The sequence below is a fragment of the Argentina silus genome, assembly GCF_951799395.1.
Source record: "Argentina silus genome assembly, chromosome: 14".
In the NCBI taxonomy this organism is placed as follows: domain Eukaryota; kingdom Metazoa; phylum Chordata; class Actinopteri; order Argentiniformes; family Argentinidae; genus Argentina; species Argentina silus.
Genome location: NC_139668.1, coordinates 4,560,749 through 4,588,414, shown reverse-complemented (window position 1 = coordinate 4,588,414; position 27,666 = coordinate 4,560,749). Strand labels below are relative to the sequence as shown.

Genomic DNA, 27,666 nt, shown 5'->3' with positions numbered 1-27,666 from the left:
AGTCCAACTCTGAAATTCTGTGTTCGCCAGGTACAAATGATCCAACATTTGTGGAAGAAACATGGTTGGAACACAAAGACAGATATTGCGGATAGATTTGAAGATCTGAAGATAGTAAAGATTTGTAAATTACCAGAATTATCTCCACATCTAAACAAATGTTACCGAAATGTATGATTTCAGATAATCGATATATGGCACTTGGTTTTGGATACCTCTCATGTCAGTTGTAGCATGTATATGCATGCACTTCTTCTTATTATTATTTATTTTACTTTTTTTTCTATTTAGTTTTTTACTTTATGCACTTTCAGATTATTGTCTGTCGTTATCTGAATAACTGGTGTCAGTTGACGAGTAGAGGTGTCAGATCACGAAAAGTATTTGTGTGGACCAACAACACCCAGTAGGGGTAGAGAACAAGACAAAGGTCTTTACAGGAAATCGGTTGTGTGCCATTAGCTCATCATGAGAGTTGTGTTGTAACGTCTCATACTTTTGTTTTCCTCAGTTTCATCTGAGCACTAGACCATGTCTTCTAGCCAGGGGAGGCTGGTGGAGGTAGAAATCGGAGGAGAGGCTCATTGTAATGCATGGAATGGAATGAGGAATGCTATCAAACACGTGTGCCACTTAAAAGGTGTAAGAACAGCGGTGATCCAAAGTGGCATCTTTTGGTTTCCATAGACCTCAATGTTAAAAAGTGTACTTTCAAAAGTATACAAAATAAAAGTCATAGCAACAAGGGCTAGACTTCTCTGCACATTGTAAAGTTGGATTGGTGTGAATAAGTTAAAAGTTTTAGGCGGTTGGAAGAATTGGAATAATAACTAGAAACATAATTAATAACTTAGTCACACATTAATAACTGAGCAATTTATTAACTGATCATCAGGTATACAGTACAGTATATCATCAGACTGATGTGGGTTTTCTTTATTTAACATTTTTTTAAAGACCATTATATACTGTTAAGATTGTGATGATTACATAGTGTTATTGCTAGATGGAAGTTTCTAATCAAAATTAAAAGGACTGCCTGCATTCTGTGACTACTGGTCTGTGTGTAGGCCTGCTGATGATCAGAGAACCTGACTCACGTCAGTCCACAGTCCTACACAATGTGACACAGTCTAAGCGAGCCGTGCTCTGATTCACGGTCTGGAGTCTTCTGTCTGATGACCTCCTCAATCTCCCTGAGCAGGTTCTCCTTGTTGTGACTGATGTTCATGGCAGCCTTCTCCATCAGCTTGTCAGTCATCTCTGGGCTGTAATCCGACTTAAATGTTGTATATTCATTTCTCCACCAGTCCACATCGTCCTGATCTGTTATGTACCAAAACACAGACACACACTGTTAAAACACAATTATGATTCCTGGAATTATCTAAGTAGCAATCTGTAACTTACATAAAAATAACATCAGTTATCTAGTACCTCTCCTAATTGCAGCGCTAGCTTTGTGAAATGTTACCAATCGCAGACTAAACTAAACAATCTATCACAGCGTTCATAGTATTTTTGTCAAGCCCAATCAATGGGGCATGTCAATTGTACATGTTAAAAATGTGTCATGGTTTTACAATTATAGCTTTTCTGAACTCTGCCAAAAGTGTTGAATGTGTCGTCTAGATAATACTTTAAGAATTAGCTACAAAAATCCTGTAGTATCTCTTTAACCTCAACTGCACATAAATCTGCTGCAGATGATAGACCCGACTGATGTGTTTTGAGCAATGATGTCACATTGAAGGATTTGTGCTAGATTAATTCAGGCACTACAACAGAAAAGGTTTCAGCAACTAGGTATTATTTACCATCACAGTTGTTGATGTTGAACAGAGGCATGTGGATCACAGTGGGGGCTTTGCCATTGCTCTTGAATGCATAGAAGTCTGTTGTATCAGTGGAGTCTTCAGAATCCACAACATCCCTTGGAAAGGGCATACGCAAACCCTTACATTTCTTCTGTGCCTCTTTCGCTGTCTGTGGAAATAAAATACCAGAGTGGAGAAATATAGGGTTGTTTTGCAGATTTCAGACAAATGTGAGCAAATTGGCCTTCCCTCAAAATGCATGCCATGGTGATGCTTTCTACATTAACATCTGGGTAACTCTGTCTTTGTGATTGAACAGCAGTGTGTGTGTGTGTGTGTGTGTGTGTGTATGTTTGGATGCATGTGTGTGTGTGTGTGTGTGTGTGTGTGTGTGTGTGTGTGTGTGTGTGTGTGTTTGTTCTTGCCAGCATGGGATCCCCGTCACTGAAGTCAAGGGAGATGATGAGGTCAACCTCTCTCTCAGGCCTCAGGACACTAAAGTATGGAGAATTCAGCAGCAAACCAGCGTCCTCAAAGTGCCGTATATTTTCTTCCAGAATACTTTGATCAACTTCTTCAGCTGAAAAAGAGGCCAGGGCCAGAAAATATGCATTTGTGGAGAAATCTCTGCTTGGTGATCATCTGAAATCAGCCTTTATCAGCCGTTAGGGTTAGGGTTTTATCTTTCTTCTTTTCTTAGCCCCCATTACACCTACTAACACGGGTTATAATATATTTCCATAGATAAACTACAATTGTTGCTTCATATCCATTGAAATATCATACTAGAGTGAACGTAGGGGAAATTAGGTTGACAGTAGGGCAACATGCTAGGAAATTACAGAAATTCTGAATAATTCTGTAAAGAAAAGTGGGGAAATACCAATTAGCATACTTTAGATCACTACTACACTGTAGTATTCATGGTCTATCTATGAGTTAGCTTGGTTATCTCAGTCTGAACCAGGAGCTCACCTGCCACGTTGTGAAGGAAGTTGTAAGTGCTTCCCCAAGTCCAGGTCCTGACTAGCGCTAGGGCCTTGGCAACGACTGTCAATTCGTGTGTTGCTGTGAAGCGGAGTGACAAGATTTCAAACAGAGTTCAAATGCCTGGAGATCCAGTTCAAATTGAGACACACATTATTTTTGGAGAGTAATGTGAGGAATGGAGCAACTAACTGTCCTTGACCCAATCCCAGGCAGGCTGGAACGCGTTCGACATTAGTCCAGATGCACTCTGAAATACTGAATTACCTGGGAACAACGCAGACATGTTTTTAACCATAATAATAACAATGCAAGTCAGTGGTGTTACCTATACAGCAGTGGAGGCTGGTGGAGGTAGAAATGGAGGACAGAGGAATGGATTCATTATAATGCATGGAATGGAATGAGGAACGGTATCAGATGCGTATGTTATACAGTACCATTCCTCATTCCATTCCAGGCATTACAATGACTCCATTCCATGAATTACAATGAACTGGATGCCCCCATTTTGTACCTCCATCAGCCTCCCCTGCTATACATGGTAGTACGCATTCCCAATTCCTTGGTTTGCAACCCGCACGTCACTGGTTCAAATCATGCTATGGACAACAATATTTGCTAATTATTGTTGCTAATGTTCGCTAATGCCTTTCCCTGACCACTTACCCTTACCTTCACCACTCGACGTTAATATATAATACTGCCTAAATGCCACGCAATTCAAAATCAAAAAAATATGAACTTCTTACATAAGACACGCAAATTCACTTACTCTCATGTAGCATTTCTTCAGGTTTTGATGTACCATCCAAAAATCTCTCTCATGTGTCAACCAGGACATGCAACTGGGAATACATACTATCGTTTATAGGTACACAATTTAATTAGGAGATTGTGTTGCAATACTTGTTGTGGCTTCTATTATGAAACCCCTAATATGAAACATTTATGAGACATTTAAGGATGTCACCTCTAGTGTCATCAATTGTCATCTACAACTCTAACCCTGTGTACACAGACATGTCCCGGTCATTTACTGACACTGCTGTCTAAATGAACTCGATGCTAATCTCTCTTGTGCTCTGTCCTGTCCTGTCCCTGTCCTGTCCTGTCCCTGTGCCTGTCCTGTCCTGTCCTGTCCTGTCCTGTCATTCAACCTGGTCAGATTGGCTTGAACTGTTTCTAGCCTGCATGCCTGCAGGAGCAAACAACAGTTAAAAACAAATCTAAATGATAGATTAATGTAAGGAGACCAGTCAGAATAGATAGAGTATAGTACTGCAAATGGATTTGCCTACTTCGCTCTGCTTCTTGGTTCTCAGATGTTCGTATCATCTCAGACAGATAAGTCAGTATTTCCTGCTGGTCAGCGAGGGCACTGCCACACAGACCTTGATGCAAAACAAACGGTTTAAGACGTCATAGGACATACAAGTAGCAATATGGCTCTATTGTCTTAATTTGAATTATTATAATGATTGCCCTATTGAAATGTACCTTGAAGGTACAACATGTCCATCTCTGGTTGTTTTTTTTTGAGTACACCAAAGTCAAATTGACTCCCAAAAAGCTTTGTGTCCACAAAGGCACCAGTGAGAGAATATCCAGCTTCATGAGGGGTCAGCTCAAGCCAGGGATCTGTTGAGGAACAAGATTTGTCTACAGTAAATATTCATTTGGTTATGAAGTTCATGTTACATCAATATTAGACATTTATCACTGTATTTACGTGAATAAGCAATATTTAAAAAAAAAAAATTCAACTGTGATCTGGTCTGATGCTGACCATCAACTGCCAATGAAAATGTAAAACGTATTTCTATATTATTTTCTCTGTAAATATCTTGTAAGATTGTGGAACATTTTGTTGGAGAAATATGCGGTTGAAGTCGGATTGCACGCTAACTAGCTAACAAATCACCCCTGAGACAGATATGGGAGTTGTCATCCGTTTTGAAAAATAATGTGTCCAACCTGTGTTTCTTGTTTTAACAACAACAACAAAGTGTTTTAAACATTTTATTATATTTGTGTTTTAAACATATTTGTGTTTTAAACATTTGCTATATTTACAGCATTATTTGTGTGTCAATAGTAATGTTGCTGACTTAAAAAAACTATGGTTTTAGAGACAGCACTGTAGTAGCAGGTGGACGAATAACAATCTAGACTTCATGATAAGCTCTTTAAAGTATTCATTAATTGAAGTATCAAGTGATGAATATTAAGTGATATCAAGCGATAAGCCTTATGTATAATAAATAATGGATGCTACGTTCATAAGTTTATTGTTTGCTGCGAGTGTGTGATACCTTTGTTCAAGTTGTCATATTTGCTATCCTTATCAATCACATTGAAGATGGGATAGGGGTCCTTGCTGTGGCCATCTCTATGGCTGGAGAGAGGACGTTCATCTATCTGAGGAAGCAAAGAGCAGCAGCAGTCAGTAACAAACACCATCAATATTTTTTAGAACAGTTCAAAACAGGCTGTAAAGACTCACAGTCAATGAAATTACGATGTGAAGAATGTGTGTCTAGCTAAAGGTGAATGTGTCTAGCTAAAGGTGAATGTAACAATCTAAATTAGGTTTCATGGGCTTACCTCTTTAACTGTCCTTGGCACATAGTATGCTGCCCAGACGTCTGTCAGGCTGAAGTTATCCTTCTGGTCATAATATTTCACCAGTTTTGCTCTTCGGTCAGCTATGCTCACGCTATCATGTCCCATCCTTTGAATTATTTTCTTTTTCACCTGCTCAACATTTGTGGACCAATCAGGCTCCTCGTATAAAGCGCTCATGCACCTAAAGAAAAATAAACTTATAAATGACCCATGAGCTTACCTTTCCTCTAAACAATTAAAAGATAACTTCACTACTTTACACTTTAAAGTCATACCATGACACCACATTCTAATTGCCCGTGACGTGCATGGGCATCAAGGAGATAAGTTTCGTACTCATCAGTGTCTTTTATATCAGGCTGTGGGGTGGCCGTCCCTAACCGCTATGAAGGACCAACACTGGCTCTTGTATGTATATAAAGGAATTCTCCATAAACTCCGATACTATCTCACATCCCTTATCACCTGGAGACCCTTAGCACTTGTCTCAAGGTTGGTTAGTCCTCAAGTTCACATGTGTCTCCTCTGAGGTGGTAGAACTGCCTTTAGTCATTGTGCTCCTCAGGCATGGAATGACCTTAAGACTTACTGCTTTAGTATCATTGGGCTATTTTAGGAACCTGACTAAGGACTCCTCAGTGGAGGAGTGCTGTTGTTATAACTGATTGTTGTCTGTAAAAAGAAAAATTGTATTGACTGTGTAAATTGTGTCTTTTTAAAACATCTTGATGTAAATAATAGTGATGTGTATATATTTTTCAGCCAGGGCACCCTTGAAAAAGAGACCTTGGTCTCAAAGGGTGAATAATAAATAAAGGAAGAAAAAAAAAGATAATTCCCACTAAATCAGTGGTTGGTGTCCTAATCAACCGCGCCCAATCTGCTTGCGTCTAGACTGTCAAGCGTATTAAAGTACGCTATGTCTCTAGGTCAGAAGTGCCCAACCAGTCGATCGCGAGAAGTGTAGTTGCAAAAGTTTTTAAAGTTTTTTTTAATTAACAGCGGCAGTAAAACTGTATTTCACACTATGATGGTTAAACGTTTCCGAACCGTGTGTGTGTGTGTGTGTGTGTGTGGGGGGGGGGGGGGGGGGGGGGGGGGGGGGCTACTGGCCAGTTGTTGCTAGGCACGTTGCGTTGCTAGGCTCGTTGCGTTGCTAGGCACGCCAATCTCCTCAGTGTCAAACTGGAGAAGTTGAGAGCTATCCATGATCGATCCAGTCGATCCATGATCGACTAGTTAGCTATCTATAGCTAATATATATCGATATGGCACAAGCTAAAAAATCGAAAACATATCATTTTCATTCGGAGTGGGAGGAGGATTATTTTTTTGTTTACTCTAATTCGAAGTCGATTTGTCTTATCTGCAATGCGAGCGTGGCCATACCGAAGAAGGGCAATTTGGAGCAGCATTTCAAAACGATGCACAACAGCTACGAGACGGATTTCCCTGCTAAAACTGCTCAACGCAACAGAAAAGTTCGGGAATTGAAGGGTCAGTTATCAGCACAGCAGTCCATTTTTACCAGGCTCAACACCAAGGGTAAGGCTGCAACGATAGCATCTTATCGCGTCAGTCACGTTCTTGCTCAACACAAGAAATCTTTCAAGTACGGCGAAGTTGTTAAAGAAGCGTTTGTCGAGGCTGCAGACGCACTCTTCAGTGACTTTAAGAATAAAACTGATATTGTGGCTGCTATTAAGGATGTGCAATTATCCCGGAATACCGTTACACGGCGATGCGAGGGAATGGCAGAGGATGTCGAGGAGCAACTGAAGAAGGACATTGACGCATGTGAGTCTTTTTCTCTCCAGTTCGATGAGTCGACTGATACGGTGGATGTGGCACAGTGATGTGTTTTTATCAGAATGGTTTTTGGAGACATGAGTGCAAAAGAAGAGCTACTCATCATTTTGCCATTGAAAGGACACACTAGAGGCGAAGACATTTTCCCACACTTTCATGGAATTTGTTAACAAGAGCCAATTGCCCCTTTTTAAGCTCATCTCCATCACAACTGATGGTGCTCCAGCGATGGTAGGCCGCATTAGTGGGTTCATTGCATTGTGCAAACAAAGCGAATCTTAATTATCATTGTATAATTCACCAGCAAGCATTGTGTGGGAAGATTTTAAACATGAAAGAAGTGATGGATGTTGCGATGAAGATTGTGTGTTCTGTTCGGGCCAGGAGTCTACAGAGAAGGTTATTCCGTGCTCACTTGGAGGAGACGGGTGCAGAATACACAGACCTGCTGCTGCACACAGATGTCAGATGGCTAAGCAGAGGTACATTTCTGGCGAGATTCACTGAGTTGTTGCCTGAGATCAAAGCTTTTGTGAAGCTTTCAAAACATGCAGAATATGCATAGCTAGAGGACTACCAGTGGCTTTTGGATTTAGCATTCTTGACAGATCTCACTGACATGCTCAATGAGTTAAATTTAGAGTTGCAGGGTAAGGATAAATATGTCATCAACATGATCAGTTCAGTAAACACATTTATAAGCAAGCTACAACTGTTGTCAAGTAGGCTGCAGCGCTGTGACCTGCGGAACTTTCCGCACATGTGGGCAGAACTTCAACGTCAAGGCAAAGACTTTGTGCAGCTTGACAGTGCACGTTATGAGCAGCAAGTTCAGAGCATCTTGTGAGAATTTCAGAATCGCTTTACTGACTTTGCATCCAGCTCCTACTGCCCTGACTACGAGAAACTAGCTGCCTCCTCCCAGTGCCAGCGGTCCCACTAAGGTAGAGAAATACATCTATTTCCACTTTTCCAACTTAGAGAACTACCTTTTATTATATCTGGATGACTTTTCTGTTTGTTTTGTGCATATTAAATACATAGGTAGATGTTACGAATGCTGTCTTTTTAGGTTTGTTTTCTTATGTGTGTGTCCAGCAGGCTCCGTCCACTTCCTGGTTGTCAGCGGTTCCTGATTGGAGCGAGGATCCGATCTGGTTCAGGCAGCGAGGGTTTTGTTTTCGTTTGTTTTCAATTAGGCAGTTAGCCCATAGCTCACCTTTTTGTAAGAGCTCTTTTTGTTATATTTATTACTTTGATTTCAAACAGCACCCATAGGCCTTTTCTGTTATGGTTTGATTTAGTGTAAACATTGTCTGAAACCAGGAAGACACACTGAGTTCTTTTGTTAAATAAAAATGTACCTTTACCTTGAGTTATGTTATTTCCCTATCCCTTAGCGAGCTGGGTTCGTAACAGTAGGCTATCAGTAATGGCTAAGGCTCCCTATTTGGACTGGTAGATCTCGGCAGACTGACGACTTTAAAAGTAGATCTTGGTTCAAAACAGGTTGAACACCCCTGCTCTAGGTGGTGTGTGACGCATAGTTCCGTCCACTGTGGTGTTGTCTTGCTGTGCCATCTGACGGATCATATCAGGACAGCCTCTGTAGCACGCAGCATGTTGACAAGAGTATTTTAAGATTTTAAGATAAATGATTTAATTTATTAAAGTCTGTTTTAGCAAAACCTGCCTCTAGTGAGGGGCAGACGACGCTTTTTGAAGCTTTAGGGGTGTTTCCATCCAAATTGTGCCGAAAAAAGATCTGAAGCCTCGGTGCCATGAAAATGGTGCTGATCTTTAGAAATGATAGCAACCATTTCAAAGAAAAGCTCACTGATAAATGCCTCATTGCAATTATATATTTAATCAGATTTATGCACATTAAAGACAACATAAAGCCTTGTATTGTACAATGTGATTTTGTGATACTCGTGCACTTATAGTAACGCGAATACTGCAATTTCAGCACTTCACATCCACTCAAATTCTGTGTTCTCTGTGGTCCTCCCTAACCCCCTGAAATGGACTTGCAGTGTCAGACATTGCTGTTGTGTTTCTGACCTTCAAGCATCATTCAGAGCCTTACCATGTGAAGCTAAACAGTACACATAATTCAGCCACAATATCACGATAAACATTGTAAACCATATCAAACCATATGTTAAACATCAAAACAGACAGCCTACACGTTTGTGTAGGCTGTCTACATGTACAGTATTCATTGTTGGAGCATCAGGACCTTACCATGTGGATCCTGACACCCCACTCAGGTAGAGGATGCAGTCCAGTAGGTCCTCCTTCCCCATCTGGTCCAGTGATCCCAGCAGCCCCACCATGGCTCTCTCACCCCCTCCAGAACCCAGCACCGCAATGTTGGGAACCTCGTCCTGCAAGAACGTTTTGATAACTGTCATATACATACACTGATTTTTTACATAACGGACTGATTTGAAAATAAATATGACTGGTTGCCTAACTATATACCACCCACCAGAGAGCATGTAATGTTGTGCCTCTTCAGACATTGTTGGACAGTTGATTTCCTGTCAGTGATGTGTTTTTTCTCCCCCTCGTTGAGGGAGTGTCCTAGTCTGATTTTGTTAATGTTTGAGTAGACAGAGACAACAGGTGAGACAAGAGTTTGCATAAGCATATAGATTACCAACATGCATACAAATACCAATATGAATGCAGTTATCTGAAAGGAAAACAGATTACCTTATCTCCGACATCTGTAAGAATAAGGAAATGCAGAAATACAATCTCAGTTCATTGTCTTAAATTTATAACCGTCCAAAACTGTTTAATTTGCAAGAATTCCATGTACTGTACAGGTATGTAACAACTGATTGAACAGGTAGGAAATCACATTTCTTCCTCACCCTGAAAGGAGTACTGTACAACCTATGGACAAGCACAGATGCCAATCCCCACTTTGGTTCTGTTTATCTGGGCATTGTCACTAACCGCTAACTGATTATAATAACATGTTGGAATGTTGCTACAGTCACCCCAAATTCTCTGACTCTAGAATGACTTCATTTCAAAGACTAACATGATTTGGGCATGACATTTCAGACATACTAATGAACAGAACATCTTCCTCCTCTATATTTTTCTGAAATAAAATGAAATAAATGTTACTGTAAGTTGTTAGGCTATTGTCACTTCTATATAGTGTTGGAGGAGTCCAATTTGTCATCATTCCATTTAAAATTGTAGATGCAGGAATGCACAGCAGGCACAGTACCTACCTTTGGTGGGAAAGGCTGCAACCTTGAAGGAAAGGCTTCAGTTGTCTGATGTGTTCAGGAAGGCTTTTAGGTTTTTATATCCTTAGAGAGTTACCCAGAATGGGTGGGGTTTTATTGTTGAAGGCATGTTTGCATTTGATATCATTTAAGGAGAGCCATAGCAAGTTTCTGCACTTGTTCCAGATAACTATCCACAGATTCCACACCCACTTGTTCTCTATGAAAATCTAATAGAAACTACACATTAGTATGGTTCCGATGAATGACCTATTTCACTGTTCTGTTCAGTCATCTTAATAAGAATAAGGAAATGCAGAAATACAATCTCAGTTCATTGTCTTAAATGTATAACCGTCCAAAACTCTTTAATTTGCAAGAATTCCATGTACTGTACAGGTATGTAACAACTGATTGAACAGATAGGAAATCACATTTCTTCCTCACCCTGAAAGGAGTACTGTACAACCTATGGACAAGCACAGATGCCAATCCCCACTTTGGTTCTGTTTATCTGGGCATTGTCACTAACTGCTAACTGATTACAATCGCATGTTGGAATGTTGCTACAGTCACCCCAAATTCTCTGAAAAAAACTCAAGAATTACTTGATTTCAATGACTAACATGATTTGGGCATGACATTTCAAACATACTAATGAACAGAACATCTTCCTCCTCTATATTTTTCTGAAATAAAATGAAATGAATTGCACTCTAAGTTCTTAGGCTATTGTCACTTCTATATAGTGTTGGAGGAGTCCAATTTGTCATCATTCCATTTAAAATTGTAGATGCAGGAATGCACAGCAGACATAGTACCTACCTTTGGTGGAAAAGGCTGCAACCTTGAAGGAAATGCTTCAGTTGTCTGACGTGTTCAGGAAGGCTTTTAGGTTTTTATATCCTGAGAGAGTTACCCAGAATGGGTGGGGTTTTATTCATTCTGAATTTTTTAGTAACTTGTTGAGACATTTGCATTTGAGAACATTTAAGGAGAGCCATAGCAGGGGGGGTGTAGACTTTTGCAAAGAAGTCTTCTCTGTTTTTCACATTTAATTCATTATTATAATTGTTTATGTTTCTTTCATTTTGAATGTGTCCAGCAGGCTGTGTAGATCAGTGGGAAACAAGTAATATGATGAAGCGCTATGAATGAATTTGGAGCCATTTGCTTGTACTTGAGCAGACAAGATGTTTCTGTACACTTCAGAATACATTCAGCAGTTAAATAATCAGTTAAGACAAGTTTGCCAGTTCTAGGGGCAGCCATACATGCCCTAAAATGAACACGCCCTCCACCATGTTTCACAGTTGAAGTGGTATGCTGTCCACATGACCCTTTTCCAGACCTCTGCAGGCTTTTTAGGTGACCATCCTTTTTGAGGATAACTAGTGGTTTGCACCTTGCAGTAAAGCCTCTGTAGCTCGGCTTGTGACGAATTCTGCGGATGGTAGTCTCTAACACATTCACGCTTACTTTCTATAGATTGTTCCTGATCAGTGGGACAGTTGTTTTGGGTTTTTTCTTAATTATGGTGAGCACACTTAGGTCATCCACTGTAGTCTGCCTTTGCCTACCAGCCTGTGTGCGACTGCTGAGGTCACCAGTGCTTTTTTTTCTTTTTAATGATGTTCCAACCTGTTGATTTTGCAAGCCTGAGGTTTTGACTTTGTTTCTGATAGTTTTTTTCCCCTGATTTTGTCAGCCTAATAAAAGCTTCCTTGACTTTCATTGACACCACTTTGGTCCTCATGTTGACAGACACCAATAGCAGACTCCAAAGGCAAACGCAAAGCCTAGAATCAATACTAGACAGCTCTCTTATGCCTACACAAATTATGTGACGGGAGGCACCTGTCTTACCAGAAACACCTGTCAAGCCAATTGCCCCATTACCTTTGGGCATGCTGAAATACGGGGACCATGCATAAAAAGTGTTATAATTTCTGAATGGTGAAACCATTGTGATGTACACAAATACATCAAATAAAAGCTGAGAATCTCTACTTTAACCTCACAGTTATTGTTTGATTTCAAATCCAAAACTATGGAGTATAGAGCCAAAAGAAGAAAAAATGCTTCACCGTCCCATTACTTATGCAGGGCACTGTATATAGCAACAGTTATGGTAATGAGTGTAGAATGCGTACCGGTATGTGTGTATATGTATATGTATACAATGTGTGTGTGTGTGTGTGTGTGTGTGTGTGTGTGTGTGTGTGTGTGTGAGGTCCTCTTCTGCCTTCCTCAGACACTGCATGGCGTCTTCACCACCCTCTGTAGAGCTGTTGTAGATGGCCAGGCCCAACAGGTATTGTGATATACTGGAGTTGCATACTAGATATTCTATACATATAAATGTTCTATCTATTCTATATCTGTCGGTCATTAGTACGAAAGCGCATGAGAATGTTTCATAAACAAAAATGCTTGACAATAAGCCAAGCATGACAGTTTATCCTGCGGTCGAGTTATGATTCATGGTTTTCCTCATAACTGGGCTGTGGCAGCAAACTGAGGTGTAAACTGACTCTATGCTGCCATTAGTTGGATGTGTTTAGAAGTTCCCTGGAAACTGTCCTCAGTCAGACCAGTCTGTAGGCATTTTTTGGTGTTTTGTAAAAACATTTTTTTTTTTAGATCGTACTGTATTCTCACAGTAACTCAAAAACATCTCCACAGGAAATTCTACAGCTATCTCATGTCTTTGTGGCCTCTTATATACACATGATATGAACACACTTTCTTAGCAGGAATGTAGGAAGCTCTTACTGTAGAACAGGTGTCCTTCCTACTTTATGCCACATAACAAAGATATTAATTTTTATTGGATCACACAGTAGTTACATCAGCATGTTCTCCCTTTGATAACACGTCATTGATTTCTAAATGTTCTAAAGCTATTATAAGCTGTTATAATGCTGTTATAAGCATAAGTGTGTACCAGGCCCAGGACACATTTTGTTAGAGTGGCATACTAGATATTCTAGATAATAGAAGTATTGGCATACTTCATGGCTATTCAGACCATTTGTTATCATCCACTTTTTTTAAAAATACTGTCTGCTATCATAGGCACTTGTTACCATGTTACAACTGAAGCTAATACACTTCATTTTTCGCTGACTTCCTGGCAAATTTTCATTGAATATCTACTATCAGAAGATGCCAGTCTTGTTTATTGAGGTCTGGCGCCACATCATGGTTGTTTTGAAATAGTTTAATCTGTTCTGTTTCTGCACTTGTTCCAGATAACTATCCACAGATTCCACACTCGCTTGTTCTCTATGAAAATCTATCTCAATATAATTGAAACTACACATTAGTATGGTTCCGATGAATGACCTATTTCATATCTTAATATGAGATACACAGTATTTGGGAACCATTGTGACACAGAATTAACCAAAGACAGACACAAGTTGCTGCTTTACTTCAGAAGGTTTTTATTGGACAGTATATCATATCAGTATATCAGACTGAGGTGATCACATTTCTCGTTTTGTGAAATAAGATGACACAGGAACTCAGGGTATCTAACACAACAGCACCTTCCATACGTCATAATATTTATTACATTTTGATAGAAATTCACCAAGAAGACCAGCTAATCTCTGAAGAAACTTGTTCACTAAAAATCATCTATTTGACTGGTTTTCATGATATATCACTGGATGATAGACATTATAGTGCACTATATGCAATTGTCTTAATTGACTCTATTAGTGAGATATCTGTAGCAAAAAAGGAGTAAGTTGTTATAAGATTCATCTGTCTGAAAAGAGGGGAGTGTATGGGACTGGTTAGTGGAGTGTGTGTTGTTCTGTGAAGCACCCGTGTCGGTTAAGAAGCATGACGCTGAAGCAGTTTGCTGTGATAAGAGAGACGAGTTACTACCTGGATCTCTACAGATTCACAACTGATCAACAACAGGAGAAGAGAAGAGTCAGTGTGTCGCTTCTCATATCATAATATGCATGGTAGCTACTGCATGGTGTTTAATCCATAACAAGTCACTGAAATACATCTTCAGTGTGCAGCTTTCAGCCACCTCAAGGCATTGAGTCTATTTTGGCACAGACATAACTCATGGTTTTAAAGTCAATGCCTAACTTAAGTCTAAGGCATTTCTGGCCAGTTTCCACTACCTGTACATTTTACCTTATACCAGATTCATCCCTGATGGGAACAATCAAGTGTTTTATATCACTACAAGCAGCAGAGTTTAAGTGAGATGAACGAATTGCTCCACACGCACATTTGTCATGTGAAGTACAGATCTGCGCTCGTACTATGTATCCTGGCAGAAAAACAGAAACAGTTTCACAACATGGAAGGTCAGATTCCATTACAAAACACCTGGAACCTCTACTCACTTCACCCCCCATAACAACGCATATTGAATTTCCTTGTTTTTTATTCAAAACAAACAGAACATAATATGACTTATCTCCTCAAACTTTGACACACAGGTCTCGAACATTCACCCAAGTTTTCGGGATTAATAAAAACACTTCCCCCTTTGTTATTTACATTTCTTTTTGTTCTGTTCTGTTCTGTTCTTCCATAGACAGAAAATAAATAAACCTCAGAAATGACACTCAATGACAGTCAAATCACACACAGTGTGCATTATGTGTTTGAGGTACAGTGCCTGGGTGTACTTGTGTAAGTGGAGGATATGATCAACAACACATTTGAATAATGTAATTGTTTGAAAATACGTACTTGTCCTCCATAGGATCCATGAAAAATCTGGGCCTCTTAGCAGGCGAGGCAGACAAGGACCTGGTTCTTCTCAGGGTAAGAGGAGGCATGACGGGCTGGACAGCAGCAGTGGAGGTGCTTGGTGGTAGTTCATCCTCTTCCTCATCCACAATACTAAAAGACAATATAGGAGTGATTAATACAGAGGAAAAATTTAATTCACACTTAAAATTGCAACTCCAGAAACATTCAATGGATAGCTCTCAAGCCAGACATTGCCACTTCTGATGTCTACCCCCACAGTCATCTTAGGGGGGTAATGAGGCCCTATTGAAGGTACCGAGGGGGTTCACTCATAGATCTCATCTTTCATACAGCAAGAAAACGCCCCAGGTTCAATCAATCCTCGATTGTGATACCTCATTGCAAACCTGAAATCCTCTTCTTTCATACTACTCAGAAATAAGCATTGAGAGATTGGCCGAGATTCTTCTGAGCAGTCCATTAGTCAGAATCACAACTAGCTATTCCCTTTCCCCTTTCCTTCACGTTAAATGCTAAGTGGGATGCTTGGGACGTCACTCCACTGAAATTGACATTAATGGTGCGTTCGGCAGCTTTTGGAAACCAAGGAACTCGGAGATACGAGGTTTACATTTATATTTGCATTTATGGCATTTAGCAGATGCCTTTATCCAAAGCGAATTTATATTTGCATTTATGGCATTTAGCAGACGCCTTTATCCAAAGCGACTTACAACAAATACATTTGTCTAAGTAAGTTAATCATCTATCCATCAGTCATAAGAAAAAGTAATCCATGCTAGGACCAGGGGCTATTGGCAGTCACAATGCTAGAAGAAGCATTTTCTTATCTTATTTACAGGAGAGAAACTTGTACAGGGAGTAGTGGGGATGAAGAGGTCTGTAGGAGGGACAAGACAATGCATTGTCTGCGTCTATGGCAACATTTACGATGATCATAACGATGATCATAACGGTAGGTCGGTAGCCTAATTGATGGTCTAATTCATCGAATGGTAGAGTCGGACCTAAACACGCTCACATCAACGATGGACGCGCTGGTTCGTTTAAGTCTGTGTTGGTGTCTGTGTCAGTAGGCTACCATTTTATATATGTGTGTCTACGTTCTATTTACTACCTTTCTATTTATGAAATGATTTAGCGTAAAGAGGTCTTTAGGTGTTGAAATAACGAGTGAAATAACCACTCCAAGTCAAGAGTTATTATTGGGAAACTCGGACCACTATGATGACACCCAAGTTGTGACGTTTCCAGTGTAACCTTTGACCTTGTTGTCAGAAAACAGACGGTAAAGATCTCAACAGTATGTATTTATAACGTATGTTTCTAGTTTGTTAACGTTCATTATGAATTGCAAACGAAATCTCATTGGTTGAAAAATGCGTTGCTGGCTATGATTCACCAACTGGGAGTTACGAGTTTCCGAGAACCAAACGAACACACCCTTAAAGGATAAAGGTAAGGAAGGGTTCAGGTTACCGTTGTTCCATATTTCACACAACAGGTGTTAATATGTCATAGGGACACAAAAGGCACCGGATTGTAGGAATGACCCAGCAATTCCTTATGAACACATTATATATGTTTAATACTATCATTATTGTGCTCTTTTCCCGTAGCATGTACAGCTCCCTCTACCGGCCAACTGTATTACTGTTCAAGCCATGGGAGAGAAGGAAAACCCCCAATCATGGCTATTACAGAGACTAATAATAATATCCCCTAATAACCTCCTACAGGCCTTTTCTTGAAAATGGATACAATTATATATCTAGGCTACTAGCCAATTTGTCCCATTAAAGCAATCGTTTTATGATGTTTATGATCAATGTAGCAATTTTGAGGCACTGAACGATTTAGTGAGTCAAAGATTCGGATATTTGGGATGGACTGCATTAAATGATTCAGTTCACCTCCTAGGTGATTCCGAATAAACGTTCGGAATGCCCAACACAAGAATCGTGTCAGAATTCTGAGGCTGGTGCGTTTCAGTGACGGAAGGGTGGAGGGCGGGGGAAGTCTGGGCGAGGAGGGAGGGAGGGGAGGAGGAGAGGAGGGAGGGGAGGAGGAGAGGAGGGAGGGGAGCCAAGCGCATAATCTGTCAGCATTTGAAACGGTGTGGATGGTTTTTTTCTTCAGAATTTCGCTACAATTTCGATTCGATTTGCAGAATATATTATTATTATTATTTGAGTGTGTAATGTAGTAAGTAGCCTTAAGCACTCGTTTTTTCTTCTTCCAATCTTATCATTACGCAAAAAACAGATCGTAGATTCCATATCATATTGTGCTATTTAGATGATTCTGGAGTAACAGTATGAATATCTTTATTGCATTGTCTGCGTCTATGGCAATATTTACGATGATCATAACGGTAGGTCGGTAGCCTAATTGATGGTCTAATTCATCGAATGGCAGAGTCGGACCTAAACACGCTCACATCAACGATGGACGCGCTGGTTCGTTTAAGTGTGAGTAGGCTACATTGATGTCTGTGTTGGTGTCTGTGTCAGTAGGCTACCATTTTATATATGTGTGTCTACGTTCTATTTACTACTATTCTATTTACGAAATGATTTAGCATGCGGCAGCATGGAAGAAATAGATGGCCACCATTTCGTTTCGTCCCCATTTCCCACCTGTCGGACCACTCTTGTAGCTTGTCTTTCACTACCAGGTTTTTCGGCTACAAGTCTGTTAGGATGTTTGTCTATATAGGAATGCAAAGCATGACATTCCAACATCTTATGCATGTATTGTATCTTTTTATTAGATATTTTCTGCACACTATTTTCCTCAAGGTCTCACCATCATCCCATTAAGTCAACATTTCTAAAATAAATTCTAGCATTGTGACTGCCAATGGTCCCTGATCCTAGCATAGATTTGTTTTTCTTATGATGACTTATGTATAGATGATTCACTTACATAGACAAATGTACTTGTTGTAAGTCGCTTTGGATAAAGGCGTCTGCTAAATGTCTAAAATGTAAATGTAAATGAAAAATACATTATTTGTTTTATATGGTCATGAATTCTTCATGTTGGATTATAAAGTTAGCCTTATGGAAGCATACATATTTATGTAAATAACATAATAAATGTAAGGAATTGAGGTGCTATCTGGAGGCAGGATGAGGATGACAGGGGGGAGGGCCTTTAGGCACTCTTAACTATTCTCTTCGCCCATTTGTAGCGTCATTCAATTCACATATTGATCTCAGCATCCCAATATACCAGAGCATTTTGATTAAAAAATAAAGAAAGAAAGAAAGAAATATAGGCTATTTCAAATGGTCTATGAATGTCCTCTGTGAATCATGCATGACACAATAAGATTTGTTTAGGGAGGGCATTTAGACATGATACCGTGCCTATGCTAACACGTAGCCTCCTGTATACAACATGCATACACATTACCAGAACTTCTGTGTCAACAAATAAATAAGCTTCATCGCCACCGTGAGAGCTCGTGGGATAGGCGAGGATGCTCGTTGCCATGGTGACGGGATGCAGACACGCTGAGGCCTTGCGCTGCAGAGGGGGGGGGGGGAGAGGGAGAGAGAGAGGGACAGAGAGAGGTAGAGAGAGAGGGAGAGGTAGAGAGAGAAAGATGGGGGGTAGAGAGAGAGGTAGAGAGAGAGAGGGAGAGAGAGAGAGAGAAGGGGGGGGGGGGGGGGGTAGAGAGAGAGAGAGAACTAGGGTAGCCGACTCGTGTTACTATGGGCTTAAGCAGCACTAGTAACCTAGTTTGCAGAAAAGAGAACAATGGAAAGGAGTTGAATTCTACGAGGACACCATTCCCAGATGTTAGCTATTGCCTCGAAGCAAATGCAAATATGAGCACAATAAAAAAACCAATAGACATTTAGCCAATCGCTACAAAATAAAGACTAAAATGCACTAAAAACGCACGATTCACATAGAAAGCGTGTGTTTCAAAGCTCAAAAATATCCCCCTCACCCCTCCATCCCTCCCCCCGTTTCGTCGCTGGAGCAGAAATATCCCTCTCTCTCAGTCTACCCCCCCCCCCCCCCCCCATCAGAAGCATCGCCCCGTTTAGCAGGGAAGAACCCGTCCTATCATGGCGCCTAGGTTTCAGGTGAAGGTAAGAAGGCGCTGTCCCGCAACGCGCCGGCGACGCATAGACAGAGCTATCATAACATAGCGATTAGAGCTATGTTTGAAACCTATTCCAACAAATAGCGTGTAGGCGTCAATCGATTCTCATCTCATCTCATTCCCCGTTTGAGTCGCCTGCTGCTTAGATGAGAGAACGGAGGACAGGCCGGAGTTGACATTGGGGAATGACAGAGAGAGAAAGATAGAGAGAGAGAAAGATAGTGAATGAGTGTTCCTTAACCATTCATCGCACCGCTAAATTAGGATGATATTTGATTGTCCTTTATGTCTGCATAGGCGATGTTCTGTTGTCATGGCTCCTGTGTGGATTACTGATCCTTGTAAAAACATGCTACACATATGACTTGGAGAATGATAGTCTATAAATGATATAAATGTTTTTTAGCCGTGTTTTAATATATGCTAAATATGCTAAAGGAAAACGGTTTTAATAGGAATAGGATTAGGTCTGGAGATTCAAGGCAAGGTTATCATACAGTCTCTCCTCTCCCCCTGCATCAGTGCAATCAATAAATGGATATTTGTAAAGTGCTTCTCACTGTAATCCAGCTGATTAAATTGTGTGTGTGTGTGTGTGTTCATGTGTGTGTTTGTGTGTGTTCATGTGTGTTTTTGTGTGTGTGTGTGTGTGTATCCATATCTCCTCAAAAAAATCGAGATACTCATGCATGCAAAGACGAGGAGTCCGAGCCGGGGGAACACACCCACACCCACACACACACACACACACACACACACACACACACACACACACACACACACACACACACACACACACACACACTTGTGCACTTACCCAGTTTGCGTGAGCTTGAATGCTGCTGCTGCTGCTCACACTGTTAGTTTCTAAAGACATTCGGTTCACATTCAGTTCAGCCTACTCATGCCAGAGCCACCACCACTTAGCTACATGTTTTACCCAGCGAGAGCTTCAGGTCTCGAGTCCTCTGTCAAGGGCAGCCGCAGAGGAAACACACCCAGACTCTGACCCATCTATCAGAGTCCTGCTCTAGACCAGGGGAGGCTGGGGGAGGGGGAAATCCGAGGACGGGCTCATTGTCATGGACAGGATGGAATGGAATGACATCAAACACAAACCGATATCAAGCACGTGTATTTGATTTGTGTGTGATTCCATTCATTATTCCATATGCATTAAATTACAATGACCCATTTCTCTGCGCTCCGATTTCTCCCTCCACCAGCCTCCCCAGGCCTACTCCCTCCACCAGCCTCCCCAGGCCTACTCCCTCCACCAGCCTCCCCAGGCCTACTCCCTTCACCAGCCTCCCCAGGCCTACTCCCTTCACCAGCCTCCCCAGGCCTACTCCCTTCACCAGCCTCCCCAGGCCTACTCCCTTCACCAGCCTCCCCAGGCCTACTCCCTCCACCAGCCTCCCCAGGCCTACTCCCTCCACCAGCCTCCCCAGGCCTACTCCCTTCACCAGCCTCCCCAGGCCTACTCCCTTCACCAGCCTCCCCAGGCCTACTCCCTTCAGCATAACAGGGGTGTTTCCCTCTGCAAAACTCATTACGTTAAGAGGATCAAAGAAATAGAACCCTATCTAGTCATTCTAATTCTACGTTTCCCCGTCTCTCCCCTGAGAACGTGTTTCGATCGGGTCTGTGAGGTCATCACTAAAACTGTGGTCACGTGTGTCTGTGAACTCCAAGCACACGGACCAGACCTGGGCGTGGGCAGGAATTAAATAATTAAGGACTGGAGTTGTATTCATATTTAACGAGGCATGAGGCCCCCCCCCTGATGCTGCCATCAGGGGCATCTATTTATAAAAGCTGTCATCCCCTCATGTGTCTCTGTCACTCTAATCTACATCCTCTATCTGTGTCTCTGTCACTCTAATCTACATCCTCTATCTGTGTTTCTATCACTCTCTAATCTACATCCTCTATCTGTGTTTCTATCACTCTCTAATCTACATCCTCTATCTGTGTCTCTGATACTGTCTAATCTACATCCTATATCTGTGTTTCTGTCACACTTAGTCTGATAAATCTCTGCCCTCTCTAAACTACATCTTTGCCCTCTCTAAACTGCATCTCTGCCCTCTCTAAACTACATCTCTGCCCTCTCTAAACCAAATCTTTGCCCTCTCTAAACTACATCTTTGCCCTCTCTAAACTACATCTTTGCCCTCTCTAAACTACATCCTATATCTGCAAAAAAATTTCTCCATTTGTCCCTGTAGGCCAGGGATCCCTTTTGGGTGCCATGTAGAAACCTTCTGAAAAAGGGTTCTTCAAAGGGTTCCCCTCTACAGATACACGAAGGAAGCCTTTTGGAATCCTTTTTTCTACGAGTGTGGTCTCTCTTGCTCCTCCCTCTCGACACTCTCCTCTCCTCTTTCAACCTCTGTCTCTGCGTCTCACTCACTGCACATTCCACTGTTCTCATGCGGAATGCTTTTCAATTAGGATTTAAACATTTGGAATTGGAATTCATGTTTACTTCCTGAGTGGACTGTATTGAAATGGAATTGACGCTAGTTAGCTTAGCTCAACTGCCTAATCTCCTAACCTCTCTCTCTCTCTCTCTCTCTCTCTCTCTCTCTCTCCCCCTCTCCCCCCCGGCCACCTCTCCCTCCCTCTTCCCCCTGCCCACCTCTCCCTCCCTCTCCCGCCCACCTCTCCTTCCTCCCCCACCCGCCCACCTCTCCCCCCCGCCCACCTCTCCCTCCCTTTTTCCCCCGCCCACCTCTCCCTCTCTCTCCCACCCCCGCCCACCTCTCCTTCCTTCCCCCCCCCCCACCCACCTCTCCCTCCCTCCCCCCCCGCCCACCTCTCCCCCCCGCCCACCTCTCCCTCCCTCTCTCCCCCGCCCACCTCTCTCTCCCCCCGCCCCTCGCCCCACCTCTCCCTCCCTCTCCCAGTCTAATGTGAAGAGTATGGAGCGGGAGCTGCACTGTCCGGTGTGTAAGGAGATCGTCAAGCAGCCGGTGGTTCTGCCATGCCAGCACAGCGTGTGTCTCATGTGTGCCTCCGAGGTTCTGGTCCAGAGTGGGTACCCCCTGCCGGAGCTGCCCCCAGAGCCCAACTCCCCCGCCTCCACCCCCAACACACGCTCCCCCCGCCAGGCACGCAGACCCATGCCCAAGGCCGAGCAGAGACCCATCGACCGCGTGCTACGAGCAGGTGTGCGTGTGTGTATGGTAGTGTGTGTGCGTGCATGTGCGTGTGTGTCTGTGTGTCTGTGTGTGTCCCCTTGTGTCCATGTTTCCGTGTGTGTGTGTGTCCTTGTGTCCATGTTTCTGTGTGTGTGTGTGTGTGTGTGTGTGTGCATGAGCGTGTGCATGTGTGTCCGTGTGAGTATGTGCGTGTGTGTGTGTGTGTGTGTGTGCGTGCGTGTGTGTGTGTGTGCGTGTGAGTGTGTGTGTGTCCGTGTTTGTGTGTGTGTGTGTGTGCATGTCCGTGTGTGTGTGTTACGTTTTGGGATTTATACACCACTGGGTCGACTTGAACTATTCTTTTGCTGGCTCAGATATTTTGTTGTCAGTATTATCCTTTCCAGCACATTTACAGCAGCAGACATGATGGATGCGTACAACCAGGCCAGCCCAGTACAGCTCAGCTCAGCTCAACTCAGCTCAGTTTAACTCAATAGTCTGGACCTTGAGTGTCATACTGTAAGGATCTGATTGGCTGTCAACAGCCATCTTGTGAATGTGACTGACTCCAGACCTCGTTGAAGAGAGGAGAGGGATGGGAGTAGAGGAAAGGGAGGAGAGGAATGAGAGGAATGAGAGGAGAAGAATGAGAGGAATGAAAGGAGTGGAAAGGGAGGAGAGGAATGAGAGGAGAGGAATCAGAGGAGAGGAATGAGAGGTTGATTAATGAGAGGTGATTAAAAGGCTGAGGAGAACAATGTCATCCAAGGTCTCATTTGCTATGTCCAATCCTTTCCATGTGCCCAGTCTGAGGATGCTTTGAGAATACACACACACACACTTCACCCTTTTCTCTCCCCCCCCCCCCCCCCCCCTGGTCCCCAGGTTACGGGACGTATCCGGGGCGTCGTCGTAAGGAGGGTCCGGGCCCCGTCATGCTGTTCCCGTGCGTCCCCTGCGGGAGGGACGTGGAGCTGGGGGAGAAGGGTCTGATGGACTGCCTCCGCAACCTGGCCCTGGAGCGCATCGTAGAGAGGTAACTTACTGGGCTGGGGGGGGGGGCAGAACTCTCCACTCTCGACACTACATTCCATGGAGAGAACAAGAATCGATAGATACATAAAAAGTCAAATAAAAGCACAGTCAGTAAAAACTAAACTAAAGAGAGTTAAAGATTAAAAGCAAGTTTAAACACATGGGGTCCTTGAGGGACCGTTTGAAGGAGGAGACCGTGCAGAGTGCACCAAGTGACAGCAGAAGTTTTCCTCTGGAATTCTACTAGCCTCTACATAGCTAACGTTCGCTAACTAGACACACACAAAATGCCAGCTCTGCAGTTTTTATGTCTGAATTCCATAATTCTGTTTGCATTATTTATATACTGGTTTGAATCCATAATGTTGCCATACTAGAGCAGTTGCACACACACACACACACACACACAGGCAGAGACATACAATGCAAATACACTCACACGTTGTAATGGTCCTTTAATGTGTACAGCATAATAATGCCACAGGGTAGACATTCAGCATTATTATTAATGTTAGCAGTTATTCAGCAGTTATTATTAATGTTATAGCATTCAGTTAGCCACAGCGCTAGCCCCCTGAACAGCAGGTGAGGGAGTGTGGCCAAATGCTGACTGTCTCATTCATCAGCAAGGAGCTGAGCAGAGAGGAGACCAGCAGACCAGCACACACACACACACACACACACACACACACACACACACACACACACACACACACACACACACACACACAAACACACTGCTACAGTGTTTCACTGGGCTGCAACAGAACAGCTCTATCTAGTTCTGTACTGTAGCTAACCACAGCACCCTGTCTGTCTACCCACCGTGTCCCCCTTATCTCTCTCTCTCTCTCTCTCTCGCTCTCTCTCTCTCTCTCTCTCTCCTATCCTCCTGTTCTGCCTCTTTCTATCTTTCTCTCTCCCCCTCCCCTCCCCTCCCCCCCTCTTTCTATCTTTCCCGCTCTCTCTCCCCCCCCCCCCCCTCCCCTCCCGCCGCCCCTTCCCTCCAGGTACAGACACACGGTTAGCCTGGGCAGCGTGGCTGTGATGTGTCAGTTCTGTAAGCCTCCCCAGACGCTGGAGGCCACCAAGGGCTGTGCTGACTGCAGGGCCAGCTTCTGTAACGGCTGCTTCAAGCTCTACCACCCCTGGGGGACCCCCAGGGCCCAGCACGAACGGGTCCAGCCCACCCTCAACTTCAGACCCAAGGTGAGGCCCCCTGGGCTGGGCTGGGCTGGGCTAGGCTGGGGTCACCAGACTAGCTTTTACCCTAGTTTATGGTGAATTCCAGGCGTCATGGTACACATTAAACCCTCTGTCTGGGGGACTTGGCGAAGAGCCAGAGGTATACAGAGTGTCATGTTATTATTATTATTATTATTAGAGGTTCTTCTCTTTATGATGCTCCTGCTGTTTGTCCCCCAAAATTGATTTTTTTTATCCCACTTCATCTACCTCCTCCTCTTCCTCTTCATTTCCTCCTCCTCCTCCTCCTCCTCCTCCTCCTCTTCCTCCTCTTCCTTCTCCCCCTATTCTTCCTCCTCCTTCTTCCCCTCCTCTCCACCATCTCCTTCTCCCCCACCACCTCCTCCTCCTCCCCCTCCCCCTCCCCCTCCCCCCTCCTCCTCCTCCTCCCCCCCTTCCCCTCCTCCTACTCTTCCTTCTCCTCCTCCTCCTCTTCCTCCCCCTCCTCCACCTCCTCCTCCTCTCCCCAGGTTCTGACGTGTCCGGAGCATGACCAGGAGCGTCTCCAGTTCTACTGTAAGTCCTGCCAGCGGCTGCTCTGTCCGCTCTGTAAGCTGCGCCGCGCCCACACCGGCCACAAGGTGGTGCCAGTGGCCCAGGCCTACCAGACACTCAAGGTAGGGGGTGGGGCACCTGGATCCTAGAGGGGGGGGGGTGAGTGGGTGTGTGTATGGGTGGGTGTGTGTGTGTTGGGTCAGTGTGTGTGTGTGGGGGGGGGGTGTGCATGTGCGTGCGTGTGGGATGGGGGTCACGATTAGGGTCAATTCAAATTCAATTAATTCAATTTCAAGTTGTGATTTGAATTTACAATACGAAAATGTTTGATGTAAAAAGCTTATCCTTTTCAAGCTCATGGACAAATCACTGAAAATGAATGCCCAATTTGCAAGAATTGAACTGCAATTTCATGAACCCTAACCCGAACCCACTCCCTGAATTGACTGAATTGAAATTCACCTGAACCCAACTGTTACAGTAGGTTCAATATATGTATTAATTAGTGAATTGATTGCTTTGGATAAAAACATCAGCTAAATGACCATCAGTTTGTGAAAGTCTATGAGTGTGAGGAAATGGATTGTAAAAGTGGCTTTGGATAAAGGTGTCTGCTAAAGGGCAGAATATTATAATTCTTTTTTTGTGATGTGTTTATTTTCCCTAGGACAAGGTAACTAAGGAGATGAACTATATTCTGACCAACCAGGAGACAGTGATGGCCCAGATCACGCAGCTAGAGAACGCCATCACTCAGACAGAGGTGACTAATACTGCAGACATCCCAGAATAACCACCATGCATACACACACACACACACACACACACACACACACACACACACACACACACACACACACACACACACACCACCGCATACAACACAACACAACACCACACCACCGCCACACCACACCACACCACACACCCACACACCCACACACACACACACACACACACACACACACACACACACACACACACACACACACACACACACACACACACAGACACCCACACATACACACACACACACACACACACACACACACACACACACACACACACACACACACACACACACACACACACACATACAGTACAGTAGGTACGCATGATGCACTGATAATAATGATAATATCTAAATGTTTACGATAACATTTTATTTGAAAAGTGTGTCTACAAAAAATGTAGATATTGAATGCATATCAGCAGTCGCTGTGGACGCATTTTGGCGTCAAGCTTTGATCAGCATAGAGGTCAATAATAATAATAATAATAATAATAATAATAATAATAATAATAATACATACAATTTGTATAGAGCTTTCTCGTGAACTCAAAGACAGTAGTGTAAAAACCCTGCTTACCTCTTTGGTTGTGATTAGAACATGGTACAACAGTAGATCGTGTAGTCAATGTTGGCACCCTCAGATGTCCTCCTATTGTAAATGTTCAGTGATTACAGTATGATAATTACAGTAGGACATGGTGGCATTTCAACCATGCCTGCTTAGTATGGAGGAATGCACTTTCTAACACATCCCTTGTTTGTCTGTCTGTTTTTTTTGTGTTGCATCTCTGTCTGACTGTGTGTGCATGTGCGTGTGCGTGCGTGTGTGTGTGTGTGTGTGTGCGTGTGTATCTCTGTCTGTCTGACTGTGTGTGTGTGTGTATCTCTGTCTGACTATATGTGTGTGTGTGTGTGTCTGTGTATGTCTGTCTGACTGTGTGTGTGTGTGTGTGTGTGTGTGTCTGTATCTCTGTCTGACTATGTGTTTGTGTGTGTGTGTGTGTGTGTGTGTGTGTGTGTGTGTGTGTGTGTGTGTGCGTGTGTGCGCGTGCGTCTACCCTAATCCCAGGTGAACAGCGTGGCGGCGAGGGAGCAGCTCTCCCAGAGCGTCAGAGACCTGGGGACCCTCCTGGCTGAGCGCCACGCCTCATTGGCCCAGGCCCTGGAGGGGGCGCGGCAGAGGAGGAGCGAGGCGTTGACCGGCCAGGTGGCAGAGAGGCGGAGCCTGCTGGAGCATGCGGGCCTCATGGCGTTCTCCGGGGAGCTGCTGAAGGAGACGGACCCGCCTTGCTTCGTCCAGGCGGCACGCCAAACACACAACAGGTTAGACAGAAATTCACGCACACACACACACACACACGCACACGCACATGCACACACACACACACACACACATACACACACACACACACACACACACACACACACACACACAGCCACACACCCACTCACTCACACACACAGTCACACAGAAATACACCCACACACACAAACACAAAACATTTGGCAAAAAAAAACAATACAGCTAAAATTCAGCTGAACTCACTGAGGAACGTCATACCGCTTTCACGTTCACTTT

General features: G+C 43.3%; 2 protein-coding genes across 3 annotated transcripts in view; one reads left to right on the top strand and one right to left on the bottom strand.

Annotated features, from left to right (window-relative positions):
* Window positions 1-861: 861 nt before the first annotated feature.
* Window positions 862-10,723, bottom strand: LOC310815614 (cytosolic phospholipase A2 gamma-like). 2 transcript variants are annotated; one of them, XM_083685462.1, is made up of 13 exons: window positions 10,499-10,723; window positions 9,963-9,976; window positions 9,736-9,835; window positions 9,489-9,631; window positions 5,412-5,613; window positions 5,120-5,225; window positions 4,305-4,445; window positions 4,106-4,198; window positions 2,997-3,071; window positions 2,793-2,885; window positions 2,243-2,397; window positions 1,818-1,986; window positions 862-1,326 (listed from the first exon to the last, which is right to left on the bottom strand). In XM_083685462.1, the coding sequence occupies exons 2-13, from the start codon at window positions 9,974-9,976 to the stop codon at window positions 1,115-1,117; spliced, it is 1,503 nt and encodes a 500-aa protein (XP_083541588.1). In that variant the 5' UTR covers window positions 10,499-10,723; the 3' UTR covers window positions 862-1,114. The 2 variants fall into 2 exon arrangements, with proteins under 2 accessions (XP_083541588.1, XP_083541589.1); XM_083685463.1 differs by lacking the exon at window positions 2,997-3,071 and having other exon boundaries at window positions 10,499-10,722.
* Window positions 10,724-19,335: 8,612 nt separating this feature from the next.
* The window catches only part of trim46b (tripartite motif containing 46b), a gene marked incomplete at both ends in the record, with an annotated part of 15,672 nt that continues 7,341 nt past the window's right edge, over window positions 19,336-27,666 (top strand). Inside the window, 7 exons of the mRNA XM_083684395.1 lie at window positions 19,336-19,359; window positions 22,286-22,547; window positions 23,405-23,555; window positions 24,565-24,763; window positions 25,270-25,416; window positions 25,962-26,057; window positions 27,157-27,410. Coding sequence (XP_083540521.1) covers window positions 19,336-19,359; window positions 22,286-22,547; window positions 23,405-23,555; window positions 24,565-24,763; window positions 25,270-25,416; window positions 25,962-26,057; window positions 27,157-27,410 — 1,133 coding nt within the window. The remainder of the gene's footprint in view (window positions 19,360-22,285; window positions 22,548-23,404; window positions 23,556-24,564; window positions 24,764-25,269; window positions 25,417-25,961; window positions 26,058-27,156; window positions 27,411-27,666) is intronic.

Coding starts and splice junctions, on each gene's coding strand:
- LOC310815614 (XM_083685462.1), bottom strand. Junction 2,398..2,792: donor CTTCCTTCACAACGTGGCAG/GTGAGCTCCTGG, acceptor CCTCTTTTTCAG/CTGAAGAAGTTGATCAAAGT. Junction 1,327..1,817: donor CAACATCAACAACTGTGATG/GTAAATAATACC, acceptor GGTACATAACAG/ATCAGGACGATGTGGACTGG.